Raw genomic sequence first — 21,654 nt, 5'->3', positions numbered from 1 at the left:
CACCTCGAATCCTTTTTAAGATCATCTTGACAATCTGGTTTTACTACTACATTTGCAATGCCAAGCCTTGAAAATAATATCCGTCCACATTCAGACAGTGGTACAAAAGACACGGGATTCACGATATTATAGTCCTCAGTTTTTGGATCTCTATTATTCACGAAATTGGCTGGGAGGTAGAGATGGCACATATTTTTGCCAGGCAAAGAAGGGTCCTAAGAGATAACCAACAGCAATAGCCACCAAGCAGCTTTCAGCTTTCACAACTTCGTTAAAACTAGAGCAAACTAAGAGCGGTGTTAAAAAGAATCACCTGAAAGAAAGTGCAGGGCATCGTACCTGGCTAGTGCAGCACCGTACGTCCCTTATCTCTCTCAGGAAATGCCTAGAGTTAAGCCATCACAAAATTCTTAGATGTATACAATAAGGTTCTATAACACATAATGACTAACAGATACGGAACATGAACCATCATAGGAAGACTGAATGATCGTGGACCAACCACACTGAAAGTACAGTATGGAAAGCAATTAAAATATGATGCCAAAAGAAGGGATCAGGAAACCGCAATTAGATCTCCTCTAAAGGCTAAAGCAGTTCCCAGATTCTTTTAAAGGTGGATAACTCCAGTTCCTGTTTCCTATGATAAAATGGTCCACCACTGGCAGATACGAGACTCTGATTTTCCAACACAAATCTCCCAAAAAATCCTTGAAAATAATCTCCTTTCACATTCACAGTGCTATATTGCATTACTAGATCAACACCTAAACAAGGAACCTAAAAGACAAGCTCATTTAAGTCCGATATAAACTCACACAGTTACATGGTCTCCTGAGCAACCTTCTTGCTAAAAAGGTAAACAATATTGAGGAGCGATCTAAAAGCAAGGGAGCCACATGTAATAAATAGCATGCACTGGATCAAACATGCCATCAGCATGCATAGAAAATACAAAGAGTCAACAGTAAATGATGCAATCACATTTTATGTTGAAAAATCTTTACAATGTGAAGAAACCATTTCAGTTGTTACATGGAAGTGATTGGACGAACACAAAATATTACCTAAGCATAAATAGACCTAGCAAGATAGCACGGACCAAAAAATGATTAAAAAAACTTGCAATCACAAGCAGCCTTGAGAGTATCTTATGTTCTATCTCACTCATTTCAAAGTCAGCTTGCAGTGTTGAGGCCCTCTTTTTCGTCAACTCCAGAAGTACCAGCTGCAGACATTTTGGAAGGTTGCGATTGAGAACATGCCTTCAGGACAGCTTCATTCTGTGTAAAAGCATGATTCAAGAGATAAGATATGAATATTAACCAAAAGGATTTAGAGGATTCAATGGCATTCATTAAAAATTAAACAAGAAAGAAATAGTACAAAAGCATGCGATGCTTCAGATTTTAGTTTGAAAGAGCACAGTAGTAGCAAGCTGTGCTCATAAAAATATGTCTCTGTCATTTGTTAATATGTCTGTCATTTGTGGAAGCAAGCGCTAATGTTACGCTCTAAACTAATCCAAAAGCATCTCAAACAAAATAAATGCACCAGCATGTTGAATTTGAAAAACAAACTTCAAGTAAGAATAACACAGATGAAATGATGTGTAATTGAGAAAAAATAGAAAACAAGTATTTGTATGAACACGGCCAGTTTTAAGAATACAGAAGCCCCACACACACACACACACACATATATATATATATATATTTGTTTTATTGATTTAAGTGACATGGCTGAAGAAACTAAATTCATGAGTTACATCACGAGGCTCTGGCAGAGAATTGATAGGAAAATGTATAAAGGATAGAAGAAAGCTCAACATGGTCTTTGTAGATAGAAAAGGCATGCAATAAAGTACTCGGAAGAACTTTACAGTAAATCATGGAGAAGAAACAGTCTCCATACAATACAGAAAATTTATAACTGAATACTTTTATTTGACAAAACATGAATTCGTGGATAGAAAGACACAAACACACAAAGCTAAAGTGGAGAACAAGTCATCCTTCAAATGAAAAAAATAAAAATAAAGACAATATCCCAAATAAAAATAAATAAAAGAACACGCAAAATCCCTCTGAACATTAGAAATGCCTCTAAAAGCACTAGCTACATTACACCAAAAACATGAAGGAAAACTATCCTATCCTATAAATCAAGTAAAAGGACCTCAAAACGGTATTCCTTGCAGTCATTCTCCGTGCCGATGTCCATTAAATATAGAAAAAACATATAACCAGAAATGGGGAAAACCAAAAGTTAGATTTGGGGATCAACGACGACGACGACGAGCGAGTCGAGGTTTTTACGCATTTTTAACTCTACTGAAGCTATGAATAAGAGTATTAAGTGTGATTAGATTCAATTAATCAAGACTTGTCACTTTAAGTATCTACCTACCTGGGTTCGGTTAAAATTCAGTGAAATAATCTATGTTAATGAGAGTTTTATGACAAATAAAAATTAGGAAATTGAAGCAAAAATTGAAAACTCTAAGAACATATCAAAACCGTAGGAGTGAACATGAGATTTGATTTTTCTTAGAGAGAGAAAAAGAAAGACCTGCCAAACCCTAAGGAGGCGTTTCTTGGCGTTGGCCTTACGAGTGGTGGTGAGTTTAATTCGTTTCCAAACAAGACCACCAGAGTCATGCTTCTTCACTATCTCCATCACTCTTGTCCCCCAAAATGCCCCCGCCCCTACCATTCCTCTCTCTCTCTGCTTCCTCTTTCTCTTTTAGCTAAGCTACGCAGTTTCTTTCTGTGCTTGCTTTGTCTGCTCGTCTGCCCTGCTGCGCTACACCTAGAGGAGCATGCGAGAGGGAAACGCCGTCGTTTCAGTTAAATGTGCTACTATCTTTTCTTTTCTTTGTATCTTGTTTGTAAATTATATATATAACCTTAGCAATGCTGGGTCGATTTAATTTTTTTTTATTAGAAAACAACAACAAAGCGAAAGTGTTAAAAAAAGGCTAAAAAAAATTGAGAATGAGGTAATTAACTTGATAGGATTTAATTAACTCTGTTAATTTAAATAATATAAATAAAAAATATATATAATGATAAATAAAAAATTTGATAATGAAAAAAAAAAATCAAGTCCATCCAAGTTAATATATCAAATCCATAATTTGATCATGATATTGAGATAACTTAATAAAAAATAAATGAAATAAAATCACGAAACTCAATTATAAAATAATCTAATATTCAAATGCAAATTCAGGAAAAAATAAAATAAAAAAGCAATAAAAAAAATAAATTTTATGTCAACCCGAGTTAACTCGCCAACCACGTAGAAAGGAAAAAAAAATATGAAAATCAATTTTCAATAAATCAAATATTCAATGATAATTTTTTTAAAAAAAAAAAGTCAAATTTTGAAGGAAAAAAAAAAGAGAGAACCTTCAAAAAAGACCAAAATCAACTCATTCTAGCCTAAAAAATCTGTGACACCAATCATGAGTCTGAAATGCTAGGATATGAAATTTAAAAAAATACAATAAAAAAACCCTCCAAAAAAAAAAAAAAATGACAATGAAAAGAATAAAAACTAAATTTAATATAAAAATAATCAATCAGTAAAATGATAAAAACAAAAATAAAAAGAATAAAAATCAAATAAAATCAAACAAAAAAAGAATGAAATAGAAAAGAAAAATTGATAAAAAATAAAAAAATTCAAAAAAAAAAAAAGATTAAATTGTGTGGTATGTGTGTGCTGTATATATATATATCAAGTTAAATTGTTATTGAAATAAAAATAATTTTGGTTTCAAAAAGTGGAACATATTTTTTTCAGTGGAAAAAAAATAGATGACTAATATATTGGTAAAATTATTAGGATTTTGTTGAAAACTAAATTTAATATAAAAATAATATGATATAAAATGTTGATGAGTGGAATTAAAAACAAAAATTTCAATTGATAAAAAAAATAAAGATCAAAAAATAGAATGAAGAAAAAAAATTAATAAAAAAAATAAAAAAATAAGGATTAAATTGTATAAAAAAATGAATGGACACACACACACACATATCTTAAGTTAAATTGTTATTGAAATACAAATAATTTGGTTTGTAAAAGTGGAACATATTTTTTCAGCAATTGGAAAAAAATAGATGACTAATATATTGGTAAAATTATTAGAATTTTTGTTGAAAACTAAATTTAATATAAAAATAATATGATATAAATGATGTGTGAATTAAAAACAAAATTCAATAAGTATAGTGATAAAAAAAAAATAAAAAGATTAAAGATTAAATTTAAAATTTAAATAAAATCAAACAAAAAAGAATGAAATTAAAAAAGAAAAGAAAAATTAATAAAAAAAATAAAAAAATTCAAAAAAAAAATAAGGAAAATTAAATTAAAACTTGTATAAAAAAAATGAATGGACACACAACAACACAAGATATATATATATATATATATATATATATATATATATATCTTAAGTTAAATTGTTATTGAAATAAAATAATTTGGTTTGTAAAAGTGTAACATATTGGTAAAATTATTAGAATTTTTGTTACCCCCTTCGTCCACTTTTATTGGCCTTCGTTAGTTTTGAAAAGTCAAGAAATTGACTTCGGTTAATATTTTTAAATTGGTTTTAATAATTAATATTTTCAAAAATTATGTTTTAGAAAGATTAAATTTCTATTTTTTATAATTTTTATCCAAGATAAAGTTTTTTTTAAAAAAAAAACATGTTAAAACAGGAACAAGAAAAGGCAGTTAGAAATAGATTGTATAAATATAGCAATTGAAAATAAAGGTGATAGTCAAGCAATGAAAAAACCCAGTTTTTGCATTACACTGCAATTCTCTCTACTTCTTCTCTTATCCTCTTTTCTTGCTTTCTTCTCAAATTACACTTCTTTTGTTAAGAGAATTCTTAACAATTGATCCCAGAGTCAACTTTTTCTGGCCAAAAGAAAGCTGATACTATTAAACATGGTGAAGAAAAATCGAATTAAAGCTTTAGAGCATGGACGGAAGGTTGATGAACAAAGGCAACCTATACACGAGAAACTTCAAGAAATGACAGAGGATCATAACAAGAAGTTGGATCAAGTCAATTTATAGTTGGAGACTATAATGGTGACTCTCAGGCAATCATAGATGATCATGTAAATTACAGACGTGGGAAGAAGTATGCACATGATCAAGGTTGTCAAAATCGCGTTTTGACTCGTAAAATCGTACGATTTTACGAGTCAAAACATGTATTACGAGTTGAATCGGTTGATAAAATCAAAAATAGGTAAAATCGGGTTGAAATCAGGTAAAATCATAAAAATCGGATGAAATCGCGCAAAATCACGATATCAAAACCGATTGTACGATTTTAATATAATTGCTACAGTGAAAGTCGCCCCCCCCCAATATAATTGTTGGCTTGCTGCACTGAAAGCGCCCCCCCAATGTCCACCTGTCTCCCAATTCACGTGACTTCACATTGTGAATCCCCCCACGGCCCCACCCACCAAAGAGGAATGTAATTAAATAAATGGAGTGGATTAATGAGGGCAGTAAGGTCATTAATACTATTTAATAAGAATTACTTTTAAAAAAAATTAATTGAAAATATAATAAAATAATATTTTTTTTATTTTTAATATTATTACATTAAAATATTTAAAAAAACCAAAAACTTTAATTTAAAACAAAATAAAAATTTAATTTTTAAAAAATATTTTTAAAACATGAAACAAACACTTTGACTAATATTGTGAAATTTGATTGGTTCAGCATTCTGATTAGAATTTAACCGACTCAAAATCTCAATTGATTTAAATTAAAAAATAATAGAAAAAATATAATTAATTGAGTTAAATGTAATTTTTAATCTATTAATTTTTTTTATAAATCATATTAACCAAATATTATTTTAATTTCGCTCGAGTTTTATGTAGAAACTGGTGAAGAATGTGTATCACACCTGACGGAATTTTAAGATGCTTGAACTATATATGAATTTTTATTTGAAGACTTAAAATATGTATGAAGTTTTATTTGAAACATGTTTTTTAATGTGCTTGAACTATGTATGAATTTTTAATTGAAATATGAATTTTTTTTAATGTATTTCAAAATTCCCTATGATTTTACGATTTTACGATCCGATTTTGTGAAGGGCTTTCCGTTTCGTTCTAAAATCGCGATTTTAACAACCTTGCACCATGATATATAAAATTACAGCTGAAGAAGGTAAGGTTACAAGTATGGAAGAGCACATTAATCAATTTCGCGATCTTTGCCTAGATTCATGAGACTTCGATTAATTGTGTGGAGCAAAGATTGAAAGAAGTTCGCAACCTTGTTTACAACCAAGCAATACCAGTAACAGGAGGCAGCACTTAGCAGTTAGAAGGAAATCAAACGTGGCAAGGAGTTAGTTAGCAGTTGGAATACAATTAGAAGTTGGTTAATGGTTAGTTACCTGTGAGTGTGAAAGAGGATAATGGGTTGTATAAGTAGAGCAATTATATATATATATATATATATAATCCAGTTTTTGCATTAGACTGCAATTATCTCTACTTCTCTTCTCCTCTTATTTTCTTCTCAAATTACACTTCTTTTATTAAGAAAATTCTTAACATCAAATTGTACATAATTGCAATTTCGATTGTTTAAAGAAGACATGTCTTTTGGAGTAGGGGTAATCATTTTTTATTTCTGTTTAGTTTTTATATATAAAAAAATAATTAAACTGAATTAAAAAAAAAATCAAAACCAAACCGAAACCAGTTCAAACCGACTGGTTTCGGTTCGGTTTTTAGGACAAAAACCGGTTCAAACCAATCGGTTTCGGTTCAGTTTTTTAGGACAAAAAGCCGATTCAAACCGGTTTGACTCTTTTTTTTTGATTTTGTTTTTTTTGTTTGACTTGGCTTTGGGTTTTTCCATTTTGACTCAATTTTTTTCAGGTTTTTTTTCGATTTGGATTCGGTTCGGTTTTTTTTTTTCAGATTTATAAAACCAAAATCGAACCAGTAAGTTTTTTCAAAATTTTAATTGGTTTAATCGATTTTTGTTCATGGTTCTTTTTTTCAATAATTTTTTTTTCAATTTTCTCTATTTAATTAATTTTTTTTTTTTTACTCCTACTCCGGAATATTGCTTTCCAAATATAACTTGGAAGAAATTATGTTTTAGTTGGTGAGGCCATGTTTTAATCAAGGGTGCTCGGTACTTTATTGACTTGGTACTTTATTGACTTGTTTTTTTTATGCAAGTAAAATTGGTTTAAAATTTAAATTAGAGTTGACTTGATTCATCAACAAATTAACTTGTGACTTGATTAAAATTTAATTTGAATTTTTTAAAATGTTTTTTATAATAATGTTATTTTAAATTTTTTTTAAAAAATCTTGAAATATTGTTATTTTATATTCATTCAATTTACCTCTAATCTTTAATTATGCCTTATGTTAGGTTTAATAACAATATTGTATATATGTACAGATATAAGCTTATCACATACACGATACGTACATGGCACATTAATTTTATCTAATCATACCCAAGTCTAAAGAAATAACGAGGAAACATCATACACGATCTTGATTCTAAAATTTGATTTCATAAAGTTAAAAGAAAAGAACATATCTCCTTAATCACTGATCATTACATCTTGTCAGTAACAAGATTCAGTTAGCATGACCTAATCTATTCAAACAATATCCCGACATGGAGGGTTGCGAAACGGGCAATTCATCACAGCAAGGAACACCGACAAAACAGAGAATTCCATAACAGCTAGCTTCAACCAGCAACTTCATATGCGATTATGATGTAAAACTGAAACTCATTGCTTACAGGGCACACATTATTACCAGATTTTGGAAGTTACACTTCCTCAAATGATAGGATTATAATTCTTTTTGTTGGTAAAGAATAACCCTTTATTTAGATAGATTTTTTTAACTAAAAAACGAGTTCATTACACTCTTCCCCCCCGTAACCCTTGTTGAATTCTCTATTAATCTCTCGTTTTTCTAGAGTTATATATCCACATTACTTTTGGAACCGTCAGGGGAAGAAGAAGAAGAAGAAGAAGAAGAAACTAAGAACATTATATCAATGGAGCCTCTAGCTTAGCGAAGGAGACCATTGGTAATTCCTTAACTTCCTAATGTTGTTCAAGTGGCCTTTGTTTTGTTTCCGTCCATGTTCTAGCTCCTCTCCCCCCACGGGCCTTGAAACTCAACAGGAGGAGGCCGCAGGGCCAACATGTGAAAATGTTGGATCCATTTATGATGATAAAGGTGGCTGCAAAGATGAAGAAACCAATTCTTCAGCTAGCCGTAGTCGGAAAAGCTTTTCCAGCTTCGCATTTGAAAGAGGTTTCTTGAAGTGGGTTCTTCGTTCTAATGATAAAGATAGAGGTTTATACAGGGAAAGAGAGACTGTCCATAAGGGACGAAAAGATGTTTCTGATTCACCAGAAATGGAAAGGGAACCAGAAGCAGCTAATGTTGTTCAAGAAGCAAAACATGTGAAGACGGTCAATTCTAAGGTCATGGCGGAGGAGAAAATTTTAAGGGGAAGGAACTCTAGTAAGGGGGCTGGAGACAATGAGGCGATGGAGGGGGCTGCTGGCAATGGTAAGGAAAATGTAAAGGAGGACAACATATTATATTTTCAAGAACCTCCTAGTTTCAGGATATACTGTGTTCATAATGTCTCCGTCGATGGTGATAGTAATGGAGGTGAGATTTTAATCAAAAGATAATTAATTAATTAATTAATTAGGATTATTCTACAGAATCAACATGCCTTTCGTTTATTTTGCAGGGTGAAAAGATCTCCTGTAATTTTTAGATGCTCAAATATTAGAAAATCAAGGCAAGATGATCTTGAACTTTTTTATTCATAATTTTCTGAGAAATATATATATCTGCGAACCATTTTCTTTCAGAGACTTTGGGTTTATGAGTTTCTTTGTGGAGGGTTCTTGTTGTTATGAAAACACGGAGCTCCAATTCTGAATCTTTATGGCTATAAATGATGCACAAATATATGTTCTCAAAATTAAGCATGCAAGAATAAATGTTAATGCATTTTATTTCTTGAGTTTTTCCTTTCCAAACCAAACACAGGCAGGACTAATTTACCTTCTGGGTTTCCTCATTATGTCATTTGTTTTTTTTTTTTTCCATACAATTTATGGAGATTAATAGGCTCTCTCCACTTATCTATTTCAATAGAATTATGCACCTGATAGTTAACAACATTGCCCTTTAGCACTACCACCGCTAAAAAAGTCAGCCGAAACCATTCTGATCTGTATACATAGCTGCAATTCAATACTTGAAATGATTGTCTTCCCTAATGCAAGACTAAGAGCTTAACCCAACATTTCTGGCATTTTGCATGTATACGCTTACAGTTCTTAATCACATCCTTCAAGCCCAAGCAGTGTGTGCATGTTGTTGAAACGGGTTCTTTGCAGAATTTGATATTTACCATTTCTCTTCTTTGGGCAGAGATCAGAGAGCCAGGCAGTGGAAAGAAGAAGAAAAGTAAAATCTAGGACTGCTTAATTTACGAAATGGTAGACCTGCAGCAAGAATGAAAAGCTTCCTGCTTCTCTCGTGCAGCTGTCCCAATCCTTCAACTCCTCAGAATAAGTGTCCGTAAATCGGTTGGATAAGTTGTCTATCTACATGAGATACAAGGCGATCTTTCATTCACTGCCTTCGATTTTTTTTCCTTTCGAATTCAGAAGTTTCAAAGTCAACGTTCTTATTGGAGAGAGCTCCATCTTCACGGCTTTGGGAAGTAATATTGGGTAAACATCATCATCTTTGAGCCCCCCTCCCTCATCCCTCTCTGTAACTGCAGTTCTTCTTCTGTTTAGAAGGGGACTTGGTCAAGTCAGAATTACTGTTAACGTATTTTCCTTGAAGAAGTATTGCTCCTGTATTGAATGGTTTTGACTCTTTAGACCTGTGCACTCCATTTGTAATGTTCAAAGGCTTTCTCTCCACTGTATAGTACGTTGTGCAAATAAATGCAAGTAACGTTTCAGAAAATCACCTCGTCGCCCGTAAAACTTGAACCTAAGATCTCCTACTGTGCTAACCCTTGTAGATAGAAACCATATGGAGACCTGATAAATTAACGTGTGTTCTACGTTAGGTATATGTTTTTTATTTTCTTGGAGAAGCCAAATTCTGTCTAATTAAAAGCACACAGAATTCCCCACCTGTAAAAAAAAAAGAAAAAACTATTCAGATGGAGACTAATTGCCCCCAATCGGGCTGCTCGGCACATGAAGTATAATTGTGCATAATTAGCTATGGCAGCATGCATGTCAACATCATGCGTGGCTTTTCCTCCCATATGAGCCCATAAACAAAGAACCTAGGCATCTTGGACCCAGAAAATAATCTTTGAACGTGATCAAATCTTAAAAGTCAGAGACAAACATTAACAGATAGAGAGTCATCGTGTATAGTCGCAGTGATGACGGAGTAAAGAGGAGTAAATGTCCTCGTTATCTTATCAGAAATACGAAGGCCAGATATATTCTTGCTTGAATGGTCTTAGCAGAATAGAACCGCAGCCTCCACATCAAATCAAAAGGCAACATGGATTGCGAAAACGCCATCCTTTGGCCTCTCCCTTGGGCTTTAAGCAACAAACCTCTTTGACCGCAAGAAATCAACATTCAAATGACCGCGTATCTTCCATCTTTTTCCGTCCCTGTCACAGTCCATGATTCTCCCGGACATGGCTGGACCTCGCATTTACAAAATAATAATCCCTCTTTAAGCCATAAAGTAGAAAAGAAAAACAGTGAAATGATGAACAGATTGTATATATATATGTCTGTCTTAAATTAATTGGAAGCCTTTATTACTTTTAGGCATTAAAAGAGAATCATTTATGTTCATACTTTTGCAAAGAAGGCAACTTCCTCAGCACTCGGAGAGCTCTATTCCTCTTTTTTTCTTTTTCTTTTTTTCTTCTGATATTTTGGTCAAGGTACGTAACATCTCATGCTTCTTTATGAAGTTTGTAATCAAAGATTTGTAATCTTTTTTAGCTAAAGATTCTCTAACCTTTCAATGATAAACAGGCCTTAATTAGGTAGGATGGATTTGGTTACTCCCTTTAAAATGAATATATCTTTAACGTTTGAAAATCTATCATAAAAATAAATTTATTTTATTTTTTCAATTAAATATATTTATGTCATTATCTTCCTCTCTACTTTCTCGAGACAATAATCATATTCTAAAAAAACAAAAAAAAAAAAAAGTATCCATCATTCTATAGAAATAAAAAAAGGATAATTGTTGCAAATATTTTTAACAATCCCAATCCATGTGAGGATTAGTTTAAAATTCCCATGGTTTAATTTTGAAATTTTTTATTACAAAACATCATGTTCAAATCTTGAAAAATACCTACGAATAATTGTATTAGAATGACTATGTAAATAGAAAAATTGTTCAGTATGTCAAAAAATTATATTTCCCTCTCTGTCTCTCACATGATGATAAGATCCATGTATAATTTTTTTAAGGATAATGACAACTAATTTTAACATATTAAATAATTTCTCATCCACAATGCCGTATCATGAATATCGTCTACATGTGTACATAGATGTGTGTTTACACCGCAACTACCCTTATATTAAATAATAGTCTGAAATTATAATAATAATTACGGTTTAAAGTGTTTTATATTTAAAAAAATATTAAATTGATTTTTTTTTTAATTTTTAAAATCAATGCCATCAAAATATTTTAAAAATATTTAAAAATTTTAATTTTAAATAAAAATATTTTTAATTTATTTAAAAATACAAATTGAACCAGGTTGCGGTTAAATTAAAAAGAAGAAGGGATAAAAAACGATTTTGGAGTCTTCTAGTCAAATTTATCATGTGAAAGAAATGGAAGGGAACTTACTCGCGTCGTAGTATTGCATCACCTGAATAATTAAACAAAATAAAAATCTTGTAAGTTGTTGGCCAAACTTGTCATGCTTGAAGAAGTGAACTTAATAAAAAATTTCAATCTAATAATTGTTTGATTAAGGTCTAAATCTTGCCTTTTACTTGTTTGACTGGCCTTTTATAATTTTTTTCTTTAGAATGTGTATTGTTGAGGTCATAATCTTCCCTAGCAGGTTTTTATTATTATTATTATTTATTATTTTACCTTTTCTAATTTCCCCTCAAAAAGGGCAATGTAACACTGTTCTGGTGCTGGGGCAAAAATGAGTTTTTTTTAATAAATGTTTCCTTGGCACATGATTTTCTCTTCTTGTTTTTTCCTTGTAGGGACACATGACATAAATTTGACAGGATTACTCAGTGAAAGATCTTCAAAATTATATGCAACTTCATCTTAGAAAAGAAAATTAATGGAGTAATTTTGATTTTTGAATGATCAATATGGATGTGGCTTTCATGATATATTTGATAAAATAAAATTCAAACTAAATTTGGTATTCTTTTATACCATTTCAATTTTTGATCAATTATAATATAACAAATTTGATTAAAATATAATTCATGAGCTAAAAAAAATATACCATCATAGAAAAAGTTTGGATTTTTTTTTCAAAATTTAAAAGTTTCAGCCTATAATTTGAAAAACAAGAGTAAAATTAGCTCAAAAAACAACCCATAAAAATACCTCTAGTTGAAATTAAGATTGTATATTATTAAATTCATTAGTACAATTTCATAATTGCAATAAAATACTATGGAATTTAGAGTAACACTAAGACTGGGAATCTACACTGTAGGCCGATTTGATTTTTTTAATGTAAAAAAATAATAATCATGCTACAATAATGTTTTAAAAAAGCAAAAAAAAGCTAACACTTGAATTATTAACTTGAATATATCCAGTGAAATCAATTAATTTAATAATCTAATTTAAATTAAAGACAACAACAGCAAATAAAACCATAAAAAAATCTAGCTATATTTAACTAAAAGAATAAGCTATTGATATCATATATTTAAAAAAGAGAAAAAAAAATATTGTTAAAAACTCACCGCTATTCCACCCCACCACATACATTAACCCACAACCATAAAAATTTGAGGGTGTTTGAATGGGAGGTAGCTTTTGTTTTTTGAGTAAAAAACATGTTTTTTAGCTTTTAGAGGTGTGGTTTGTGCTTAAAAGGTATTGTACCTTTGACAAAAAAGCCACCACACCTCTAAGCCAAACACAAATAAAACCTATTATAAAAGAATGCACTGTGACATAAAAAAAAGCTGCATGGATTTTTAGAGAAATGTCCTTGAATAGTAAATCTAACAAAACATAATAAAGTAAGTATTTATTTATATTTAATTATTTAATTTAATTTAAAAATAAAATTTATTTAAAAAATAAATTTAACAAAAAACAAAACTCCAAATAAGAATTGCCCAAGCCACCAAATCCAAAATAGCTTAGGAAATAAGGGTTAAAATGGTAAATACAGAAACTGAAGATCTGCCCAAATTCATTATCGGTCAAAACGAACGATGGTTTTAGTTTCTAGAACTCTTTGCTTCTCTTTCTTTCCTTGTCAGCAATATCTGACTTTGACTAGCCTCCTTCCTACAATCAAAACCACATACCACCCCATGAATCTCCCACGCGTCACATTCTCATATCACCTCATCCCGTTGAATTACCAAACTACCCAGATACTAGCACGTGCCGCCCATTAAACTGTAGCTCTCAATGCTTGCGAGAGGCATTATAAAAACCCACTATTTCTTTGAAAAACAGCTTTATTTGCTCGTTTTCTAAATTTTAATCAGTTACGAGTCGTTTTTGACCAAAACAGTTTTTTTCCTCTCTTTCCTTTTTTTTCTCCTCCCTCAATGTCGTTGAGACTATCGAATTGAATCTCTCTCTCTCTCTCTCTACCTAATTCACTCTCTTTCTAAAATCCGCTGAATTAGAATTCTCTCTGCTTCGTCTCTGTGAATCTTTCACTGTAATTAGGGTTTTGAGGAAAATGAAGTCCAAACTGAGAGGATTTAGACTGAGAAGAAGCGAACCGAAGGACAAAATTGACTTCTTACCTCCTGCTCAGTTAGATGAGCTCGCTCAAGCTGCTCAGGTACACTTTTCCTCTCTTTTCTATGTTTTTGGAGTTGATCCTTTTCTTTTTTCTTTAGCTCGACCATTTAATACTCTCTCTTTAAGCTCCTCTAAACTCTTGTTAATCTTGATTACTAGTTTTTAACATTAATTCTTTTTTTTTTCCCGTTCAATTTGCGAGAAAAATTAACTCCGGAAGACGTATTTTATTTTATTAAATAATTGAAATATCTGATTTTGTTTTTTTGCTAATTAGAAATTTAGATCGTTTTAGGTGTTAAGTTTTGGGGATTGAATTTTCCTTGAATTTTTACTATATTTTTGGTTGTCTCTAATTTTTATTTTTATTGTTTTTTTGCAGGATATGAAAGACATGAAGAATTGCTATGATAGTTTACTTTCTGCAGCTGCAGCAACAGCAAACAGTGCATATGGTAAAACTACTAGTCTTTGTAGCTTTTGTTATTCGGCCGTTTCCAATTAGAATTTGTTTTGGGTTCAAACAGTGAGCTTAATTTTGAACTATTTGATTTATTTCGAGTCAGAAAATGTTGCTGGTTTTCATTAATAATATCAGAATTTACACTGTTGTAAATAATTTTTTATAACTTTACCTACAATCGTGTTACTTTACTTTGTCATCTGGTATTACGTTTGGTGGCTATATTGACTTTTCCTTGTTAAAGCATTGCTTATGTAATCGTGTGATTGTTTATGTTAACTGGTTTCGTTAAATTAAACTATGATATATGCATGTGGTAGTTTACATGTCATGTATAACTTGAATTATTGTATACACGGTTTGGCAATCTTTTTTATCTTTTTTTTTTTTTTTTTTTTTATTGTGTCGAAGAATTCTCCAAACTGACTCCATCTGCACTTTCAGAATTCTCAGAGTCATTGCGGGAAATGGGTTCTTGTCTGTTGGAGAAAACAGCATTACATGATGATGAAGGAAGTGGTAAGTGAAACTGTGAAAGAGTGAAACAAGATAAATTAAGATGCAGGCTGTCCTTCAAATTTTTTTGAGATGTATTTTTTATTTTGTTGGTGGTGAGGTACCTATTCAGGCAATCCATCTGTGTTTGCTCGTGGACCTTAATTTGTGTTTCTCTCTTTCCTTTTCCTTTATTTTGGATGGGGAGATTGCTTTCTCTCAGTTCAATTCTAGAACTAAGCATGTTATCGTGATTTTAATTTTTGAAGTCAGCATACTGGTCCTGCTGTAATGAAGCTACATTTTTTCTGCAGGTAGGGTTTTGCTAATGTTAGGGAAAGTGCAGTTTGAACTTAAAAAACTTCTTGATAGTTATGTGAGTGGTTATATATTTATATTATTGATACTTTTAGATATTGTTCTGGATAACACCTTCCATTCATCCTTTTATTAATTTACTGCAACATGTATTTCAGCGGTCTCATATATTTCTGACGATTACAAATCCATCAGAATCCTTGCTCAATGAACTTCGGACAGTTGAGGTTTGTTCATTTCGATATCTTAGTTGTTTGCTCTATTAATAGAGGTTTCCCCATGACATTCCCTTACTTTACCCCCCCCCAGGTCCATGGTAATCTATATTTTAGAATCGTGAAGTTTTTTATTTTTAAATCATGGAGGTCTCTAGTTATGTATGTTTTTCTATAAGAAAAAAAGAGATTCTAAAAGTGTGTTTCTTTTAGCAGAAATACAACTTGTTTGACCTCGTGGTTGATTGCTGTTGGAAGCAGTATTCTTTTAGATTAAAAGCAGTCAAAAGCTTCTTTCACAGTGTTAATGGGACTAGAAGGTCAAAGCAGTTTTGAAGCACCACAAGCTTTTAACTAAAGTGTCGAAGGGGTGCTTTTGCCAAAAGCATCTGCAACCAAGACCCAGAAAGGGCCTTAGACTATAGAAATCACTAAAACAAGAAAAGAAGAGCAAGGCATCTACACAATAAAAATGGAAAGAAAATCACAACACTAGGGTGCATAGGTCTTTGTGAATCTTAGCTTAGTAGACACCTCCAAAGAACCTTGAAGTAGTTCCTGAAGAGTCTTAAAAGAAGTACTCTACACACCAGTTTTATTGACAGAGAGTGATTGTTAGAAAATAGAATATCTTGGATCCTTCTCCACCCAAAATTCACCAAATGTCTGCAAACATGGCCTGTAACTGCAGGAACATTAAAGATTTTCTTATTGTTGCTTATGCAGCATAATGCAGTTTAAGAAGGTGAATGTGTTTCCAACTTTGTGTGGGCCAATCAGAATATGATTTTCTCCTCATTTTGCTTGTGTCCATGTGATTTAATTCAAAATGTAATAAAATGCTGCGGCTGCTGTTCAACTTTGATGGTGTTTTCCTACTCTTACCCCTGATCTTTTGGACGAAAACAAGAAATACATGCAACCTTGTTCTTGCTTGGTTTTTTAAATAAGATATTTGTTTGTTTGTAAAGTAAATCACTAAGTGCACTGCACTTTAGGAGTTTTTTGGTGTATGTTCTCTGCTATCCTGCATCCATGTAACAATCTGAGCTCTTAGTTTGTGCATAATCAACTTTTGTGAATATAATGGACATTCAAGCTCTGTCAACCAATTACTGGCATGGATGGTAAGCTGCTAATTTAGACAGAAAGTTAGATTTGCAAGAACTGGAATAAAGAGAAATTTTAGGTAGAAGTTCTGATGATGAAGGTTTAGACTTTAGCAATTTAATTAAAGAAGCCTTCTCTTTTAATATTTTGCTACTGAAGTTTTGCCTTTCCAAAGAAGGTTGCTCACACCTTTGTATCTCCTAGGCTCATTGACTCACTGGCATGTAAGCATTGTACTAAATTTTGCGTGCTGACCTTTTCTTGCTGTGTGTTGCAGGATATGAAGCGACAATGTGATGAAAAAAGGTTCATCCTTATCTATTTAATCCTACTTTGATTTCCTCAAAGTAAAAATGTCTTCTGAATTTGGCATGTAATGTTCAGAAATGTCTATGAATACATGGTGGCACAACAGAAGGACAAAGGAAGGTCAAAAGGTGGGAAGGATGAAAGTATTACTCTGCAGCAATTGCAAACAGCTCGTGAAGAATATGATGAAGAGGCAACCTTGTGTGTTTTTCGGTTGAAATCTCTGAAACAGGGACAGTCTCGAAGTCTTCTAACACAGGCAGCTCGTCATCATGCTGCTCAGGTTTTTTTGTACATCCTTAAAAGTTTATATTTCAAATACATTCCATATCATTTTTCACCTAGGCAGTTCAGGTTGGATTTGCATTTTTCATTTTTCTTATATTTTTGATGATGATACGCTCTTCTTTATGCTTTCAACGCAGTTGAATTTCTTTCAGAAGGGACTTAAATCACTTGAGACAGTTGAGCCACATGTTAGACTGGTTACAGAACATCAACACATTGACTACCATTTCAGTGGGCTTGAAAGTGATGCTAGAGAAGACGGCGAGGATGATGGCGAGGATGGCGATGATACAAATGAAGGCAGGGAACTGAGTTTTGATTACAGAGAAAATAATGAGGGGAATGCTGTTGTTTCTGCAGCAAGGGGTTCTATGGAGGTAAGTATATGATACTAATCAGAAAGTTTTAGTGTTAGAAGAATAATGTCCCGCATTGAGATATTCACTGGATCAGGGGATGGCTTCCTTTTCCAGTTATGTTGAAGATGGAATCCATTTTGAGTGCAGGATATGTGCTCTGTGAGTTCCCTATTCATGGCATGTTCATGCCATCAAAATGATATAATATGTGGCCTGGTCTTCACACTGAATTTTCAATCCAAGTGTTCAGAGTGCAATCAGATCTATAAATGGATGAGGAAACCTAGTTTGCATAACCCTTTTACTCTGCCTTGCAATAAGCCGTCGACCTTCTGTTATCTTGAGTGGGATCTTTCCATATTGAGTATAGAGGTCTTACATGAAGGGGTTGATATAGGGGCGTTTTAGGATGGAGTGGACTATTTTTCCGAGGCAATCCAATTTCTCTCATGATTTTTATGGATGCATTGTAGGAATTAACATTCTTTTCTTTTTGTGGGTAAGGATGGGCCTTCTCTGGTTTTTAGGGAACTGGGGCCAGGGGCAACAAAGAGTAGTTCTTATAATGTTTATGGTGGTGGGGCAACAAAGGAAAAAATTTCTTTTGGACTTAAACCTTGCTAATTTTAAAAGATACTCTTCTGATGATGGTAAACATGTGTTGTATGAAAGGGAGTTCATGTTTAAGACAGTATGTTCTTTGCGGACATAATTGAACTAGAGAGTCCACTCTTTTTATTCAAAGGATGAGACACATTCCCTAATTCACACTGAGACACCGTTGACTTTTTTTTTTCCCTCAAAAAACTATGTTTTTCTGCTTATGACATGGCTACTTGTTGTCCAGGTGGATGAAGAGGACCTTTCATTCCAAGTTTCAGCAGCAGAAAATGTAGAGGTACAATTAACACTTGTTTTGGTTAGTAGATTTACTTCTGCTGATTGTATTTGTATTTAACCAAAAATAATAACCCATCACTTAATTCCGGGCATAGATATATGCATAGTTGCTTGATCAACTTAACTGACAAATTTTTTGAATAAAGACTTCAGCTTCATATGTGTACTTTTAGCTTGGTGCAAAACGAACATAATTATTTTCATTTATTGCCAGCTGCTTTTACTTGTCGGCTCTGATGATTCTATGAATTAATGTCAGAGGTGCAAGCTATTTGGCATTTAAAATTTGTATCTTTCTGCAGTTAAACCCAGATAAAAACCATGGTGGTTTCCATTTCCCTAGCAGAGAACCAAGAGGAGGCAGCCATTCAGCACCCATAGTTCCAGAAAGAAAACCTGATCCAGTTGAAAGAATAAGACAAATGCAGCAAGCATCAAGGAAGTCCAACACATATGTGCTGCCCACACCGATTGATGCAAAGGGTGCAATCTCTTCAAGAACAAGTTGTTCAGTTCCCAACACAAGGCAAACAGACATCAGTGGACGCACTCACAATTTGTGGCATTCTTCCCCATTGGAACAGAAGAAGAATGAGAAAGATTCTGGTGATGGTCACCTGTCAGATTTCACTGCTTTAAAAGCACGCTCAGGACATAAAGAGAGCAACAATCCTAATGCCTCCACCCAATTACCCCCTCCTTTAGTTGGTGGAATCTCATATCCACAGCTTGATGTACACAATGCATCCGATTACAAAAAAAATAAATGGCAATCTTTCTCGGGTCCAATAACCAGTAAGCCATGGTCAATGAAGCCTTTATCATCCAGTGGTCCCATTTCCTCAACTGAACTTTCACAACAAGTTTCTGGAATGCTATCTCGTGTGCAACCTTCTTCATCCCCCAAAGTATCCCCAAGTACATCACCTCCTCTTGTTTCTTCACCCAAGATAAGCGAGCTTCATGAACTTCCAAGGCCACCAGGTAATTTAGCTGCCAAAGCTGCAAAACCTTCAGTGCCGATTGGACACTCTGCTCCATTGTCGAGAAATCCTGAGCTTGCCGGAACAAGCAAGATTTCTACAGGGGCAGCAAATTTGGCATCACCTCTTCCTCCCCCACCCTTGATAGTCCCACGTAGTTTCTCAATACCCTCGAGTAGTCAGAGAGCCATGACAGTGCACGTTTCTAAGCTTTTGGATTCTTCTCAAGTATCATATAAACCTGGGGAAGTCGATTCTCCTCCATTGACACCTATTTCCCTCGCAAATATGAGGCCAGCACCTGCCATTTCTGAACCAGTACCGCATTCTGGTCAAATTAGAGGTAACGAGACATCATGTTCATTAATTTTCTGATGCTGAGAGTCAAGCTAGCAATACTTTTTTGTTGGCTAAGAGTTGAGCATATCCCATCTTAATTTTTTCTTTCTATTTTTATGGAGTATTCCCTTGTTTTGTTTTGTTAGAATTTGTATTATATGGCCGGAAAAAAAAAATGCTCTTATTAGTGGTGAAAAAAATGCTCTTATTAGTTTTACTTTGAACTAGGAATATTTTCTAACCTGTTCAATATGAACCGTGCTGCATGAACAGCTAATTCATTCAATTGTGTCTCTAGAATGGTTCAAGAAATGGTCCCTTATTCTATCACTTGCAGGTAACATTGAATGTGTTAGGACTGTTCCTTAATGTGTTATTAAGTTGTTTTCGTGATGCTTATTACGTTTTGACTAAAGACGATGAGTAGTGTTATGGAAGGTTTTATTTGGTATTTGCCAAGTGGACATGCAATTTTGACATTCTTCCCCGCTGGTGTTAATAACAAATTCTTTTCAGCATTGACACTCTGTTTTTTGTTGCCGGGTCATAAACAGTCTAACCAATCTCCAGCACATGAAATAATCTCAAGGACTATAAAATCAACTTCTGAATTATTTTCAAGTAGGGCATTTTCTGCAAGGAAAGATTGATAAAGAGGGTTCAACAGATGAATTATTGGGCCAGGTTTGGTGTGGAATGTTGTTTTGACGAACATTAGTTAAACACCATTCTGGAAATACATATCTCCCCGGCTTGTCTTGCTTTATTATCTTTTATTGATATTTTAAGGTTCAGATTTTGGTTCTGATTGCAAACTTGCTGGATGCAGGTGGGAGCTGATAATTTGTTATGCACACTAGCTGAAAAACTTCGATTTTTTGGAGTTCTCCTGACTATTTTTTGGATATCGTCATCTACAAGCTCTGGGTACTGTAAATATAATAACTTTATGCATTGTTTAGTTTCTCATCCCAATTTCTGTTCATCGTGTGATTTATAATGATGAGAACTAAGCTCTTCATAATTGTGCCATCATTACACATCTTGTATATCTTCCAGTTGAGCAAATTTTTTTTTTTTTTATCTTTCCCCACCAAAGAAATCCCAAACAAGGGTAAATTTTGATTTTCCACGAGTGATCTTGGGATTATTACTTTTATTATCTCTTTCTTGTTTATGTGTTGACTGTTGATGTTGTCAAATGGTTTTGAGCGGGCGCTGTTCAATCCCTACTTTATTTTTATCTGCTTTGAGAGTGGGGTAATTAAGGGGGAAGGAATGGCAAGAAAATCAATGACTCGTCTTATAAATTCATATCGAGTTGATGACACCAAGGGGTTTTTCCAAAGTCCAACAATGCAGATATATTTTCCGTGGTTTTGAACCTTGTTAGGTCTGCTTAATTACTTGTATAAAAAAAATTTGATATTTGTTTTATTTTTTTTTAATTTTAAAATTTTTTTTCAAACCATTTTAAAACACTAATATTAAAAATAATTGTTTTAAAATAAAAAAAATATTATTTTAATATATTTTAAAATGAAAAGTATTTTGAAATAACATGAATATAAACTTTTTTTTTTTTCAGAAAGTAGAAAATCCGTTGTTTGATTAATTGTAATGAATATGAGTGTGATTAATTTTGTATTTTAAAAGTATTTTTTTTATTTTTTAAATTAATATTTTCTTATGTTTTTAGATTATTTTGATGTGCAGATGCTAAAAATAATTTTTTAAAAATAAAAAAAATATTTATTTTGATATATTTCAGAGTGAAAAATATTTTAAAAAACAACC

The 21,654-nt window shown here is 32.7% G+C and overlaps 2 protein-coding genes across 3 annotated transcripts; one reads left to right on the top strand and one right to left on the bottom strand.

Annotated features, from left to right (window-relative positions):
* Positions 1–26: 26 nt before the first annotated feature.
* LOC118055302 (uncharacterized) lies at positions 27–2,803 on the bottom strand. 2 transcript variants are annotated; one of them, XM_073406444.1, is made up of 3 exons: positions 2,572–2,803; positions 1,168–1,283; positions 27–385 (listed from the first exon to the last, which is right to left on the bottom strand). In XM_073406444.1, the coding sequence occupies exons 1-2, from the start codon at positions 2,713–2,715 to the stop codon at positions 1,179–1,181; spliced, it is 249 nt and encodes an 82-aa protein (XP_073262545.1). In that variant the 5' UTR covers positions 2,716–2,803; the 3' UTR covers positions 27–385; positions 1,168–1,178. The 2 variants fall into 2 exon arrangements, with proteins under 2 accessions (XP_073262545.1, XP_034923053.1); XM_035067162.2 differs by lacking the exon at positions 27–385 and having other exon boundaries at positions 964–1,283; positions 2,572–2,801.
* Positions 2,804–13,799: 10,996 nt separating this feature from the next.
* LOC118055303 (uncharacterized protein At2g33490) lies at positions 13,800–20,940 on the top strand. Its single transcript, XM_035067163.2, has 11 exons — positions 13,800–14,118; positions 14,461–14,533; positions 14,986–15,060; positions 15,351–15,412; positions 15,513–15,581; positions 16,957–16,985; positions 17,064–17,271; positions 17,414–17,653; positions 18,483–18,533; positions 18,838–19,861; positions 20,687–20,940. Exons 1-11 carry the CDS (start codon positions 14,014–14,016, stop codon positions 20,695–20,697), a joined length of 1,947 nt encoding a protein of 648 aa, XP_034923054.1. The 5' UTR covers positions 13,800–14,013; the 3' UTR covers positions 20,698–20,940.
* The last annotated feature ends 714 nt before the right edge of the window (positions 20,941–21,654 follow it).

The sequence above is a fragment of the Populus alba genome, chromosome 1, assembly GCF_005239225.2.
Source record: "Populus alba chromosome 1, ASM523922v2, whole genome shotgun sequence".
NCBI classification, from domain to species: Eukaryota; Viridiplantae; Streptophyta; class Magnoliopsida; order Malpighiales; family Salicaceae; genus Populus; species Populus alba.
Note: the sequence above shows the minus strand (reverse complement) of the source record. Positions and strands in the feature narration are given on the sequence as shown.

Excerpts from the sequence above, each read along its gene's own strand:
- LOC118055302 (XM_073406444.1), bottom strand. The coding sequence starts at position 2,715 with ATGGTAGGGGCGGGGGCATTTTGGGGGACAAGAGTGATGGAGATAGTG. Across the intron at positions 1,284-2,571 it reads GCCTCCTTAGGGTTTGGCAG|AATGAAGCTGTCCTGAAGGC; the intron begins GTCTTTCTTTTT and ends GCTTTTACACAG.
- LOC118055303 (XM_035067163.2), top strand. The coding sequence starts at position 14,014 with ATGAAGTCCAAACTGAGAGGATTTAGACTGAGAAGAAGCGAACCGAAG. Across the intron at positions 14,119-14,460 it reads AGCTCGCTCAAGCTGCTCAG|GATATGAAAGACATGAAGAA; the intron begins GTACACTTTTCC and ends GTTTTTTTGCAG. Across the intron at positions 15,061-15,350 it reads ACATGATGATGAAGGAAGTG|GTAGGGTTTTGCTAATGTTA; the intron begins GTAAGTGAAACT and ends TTTTTTCTGCAG.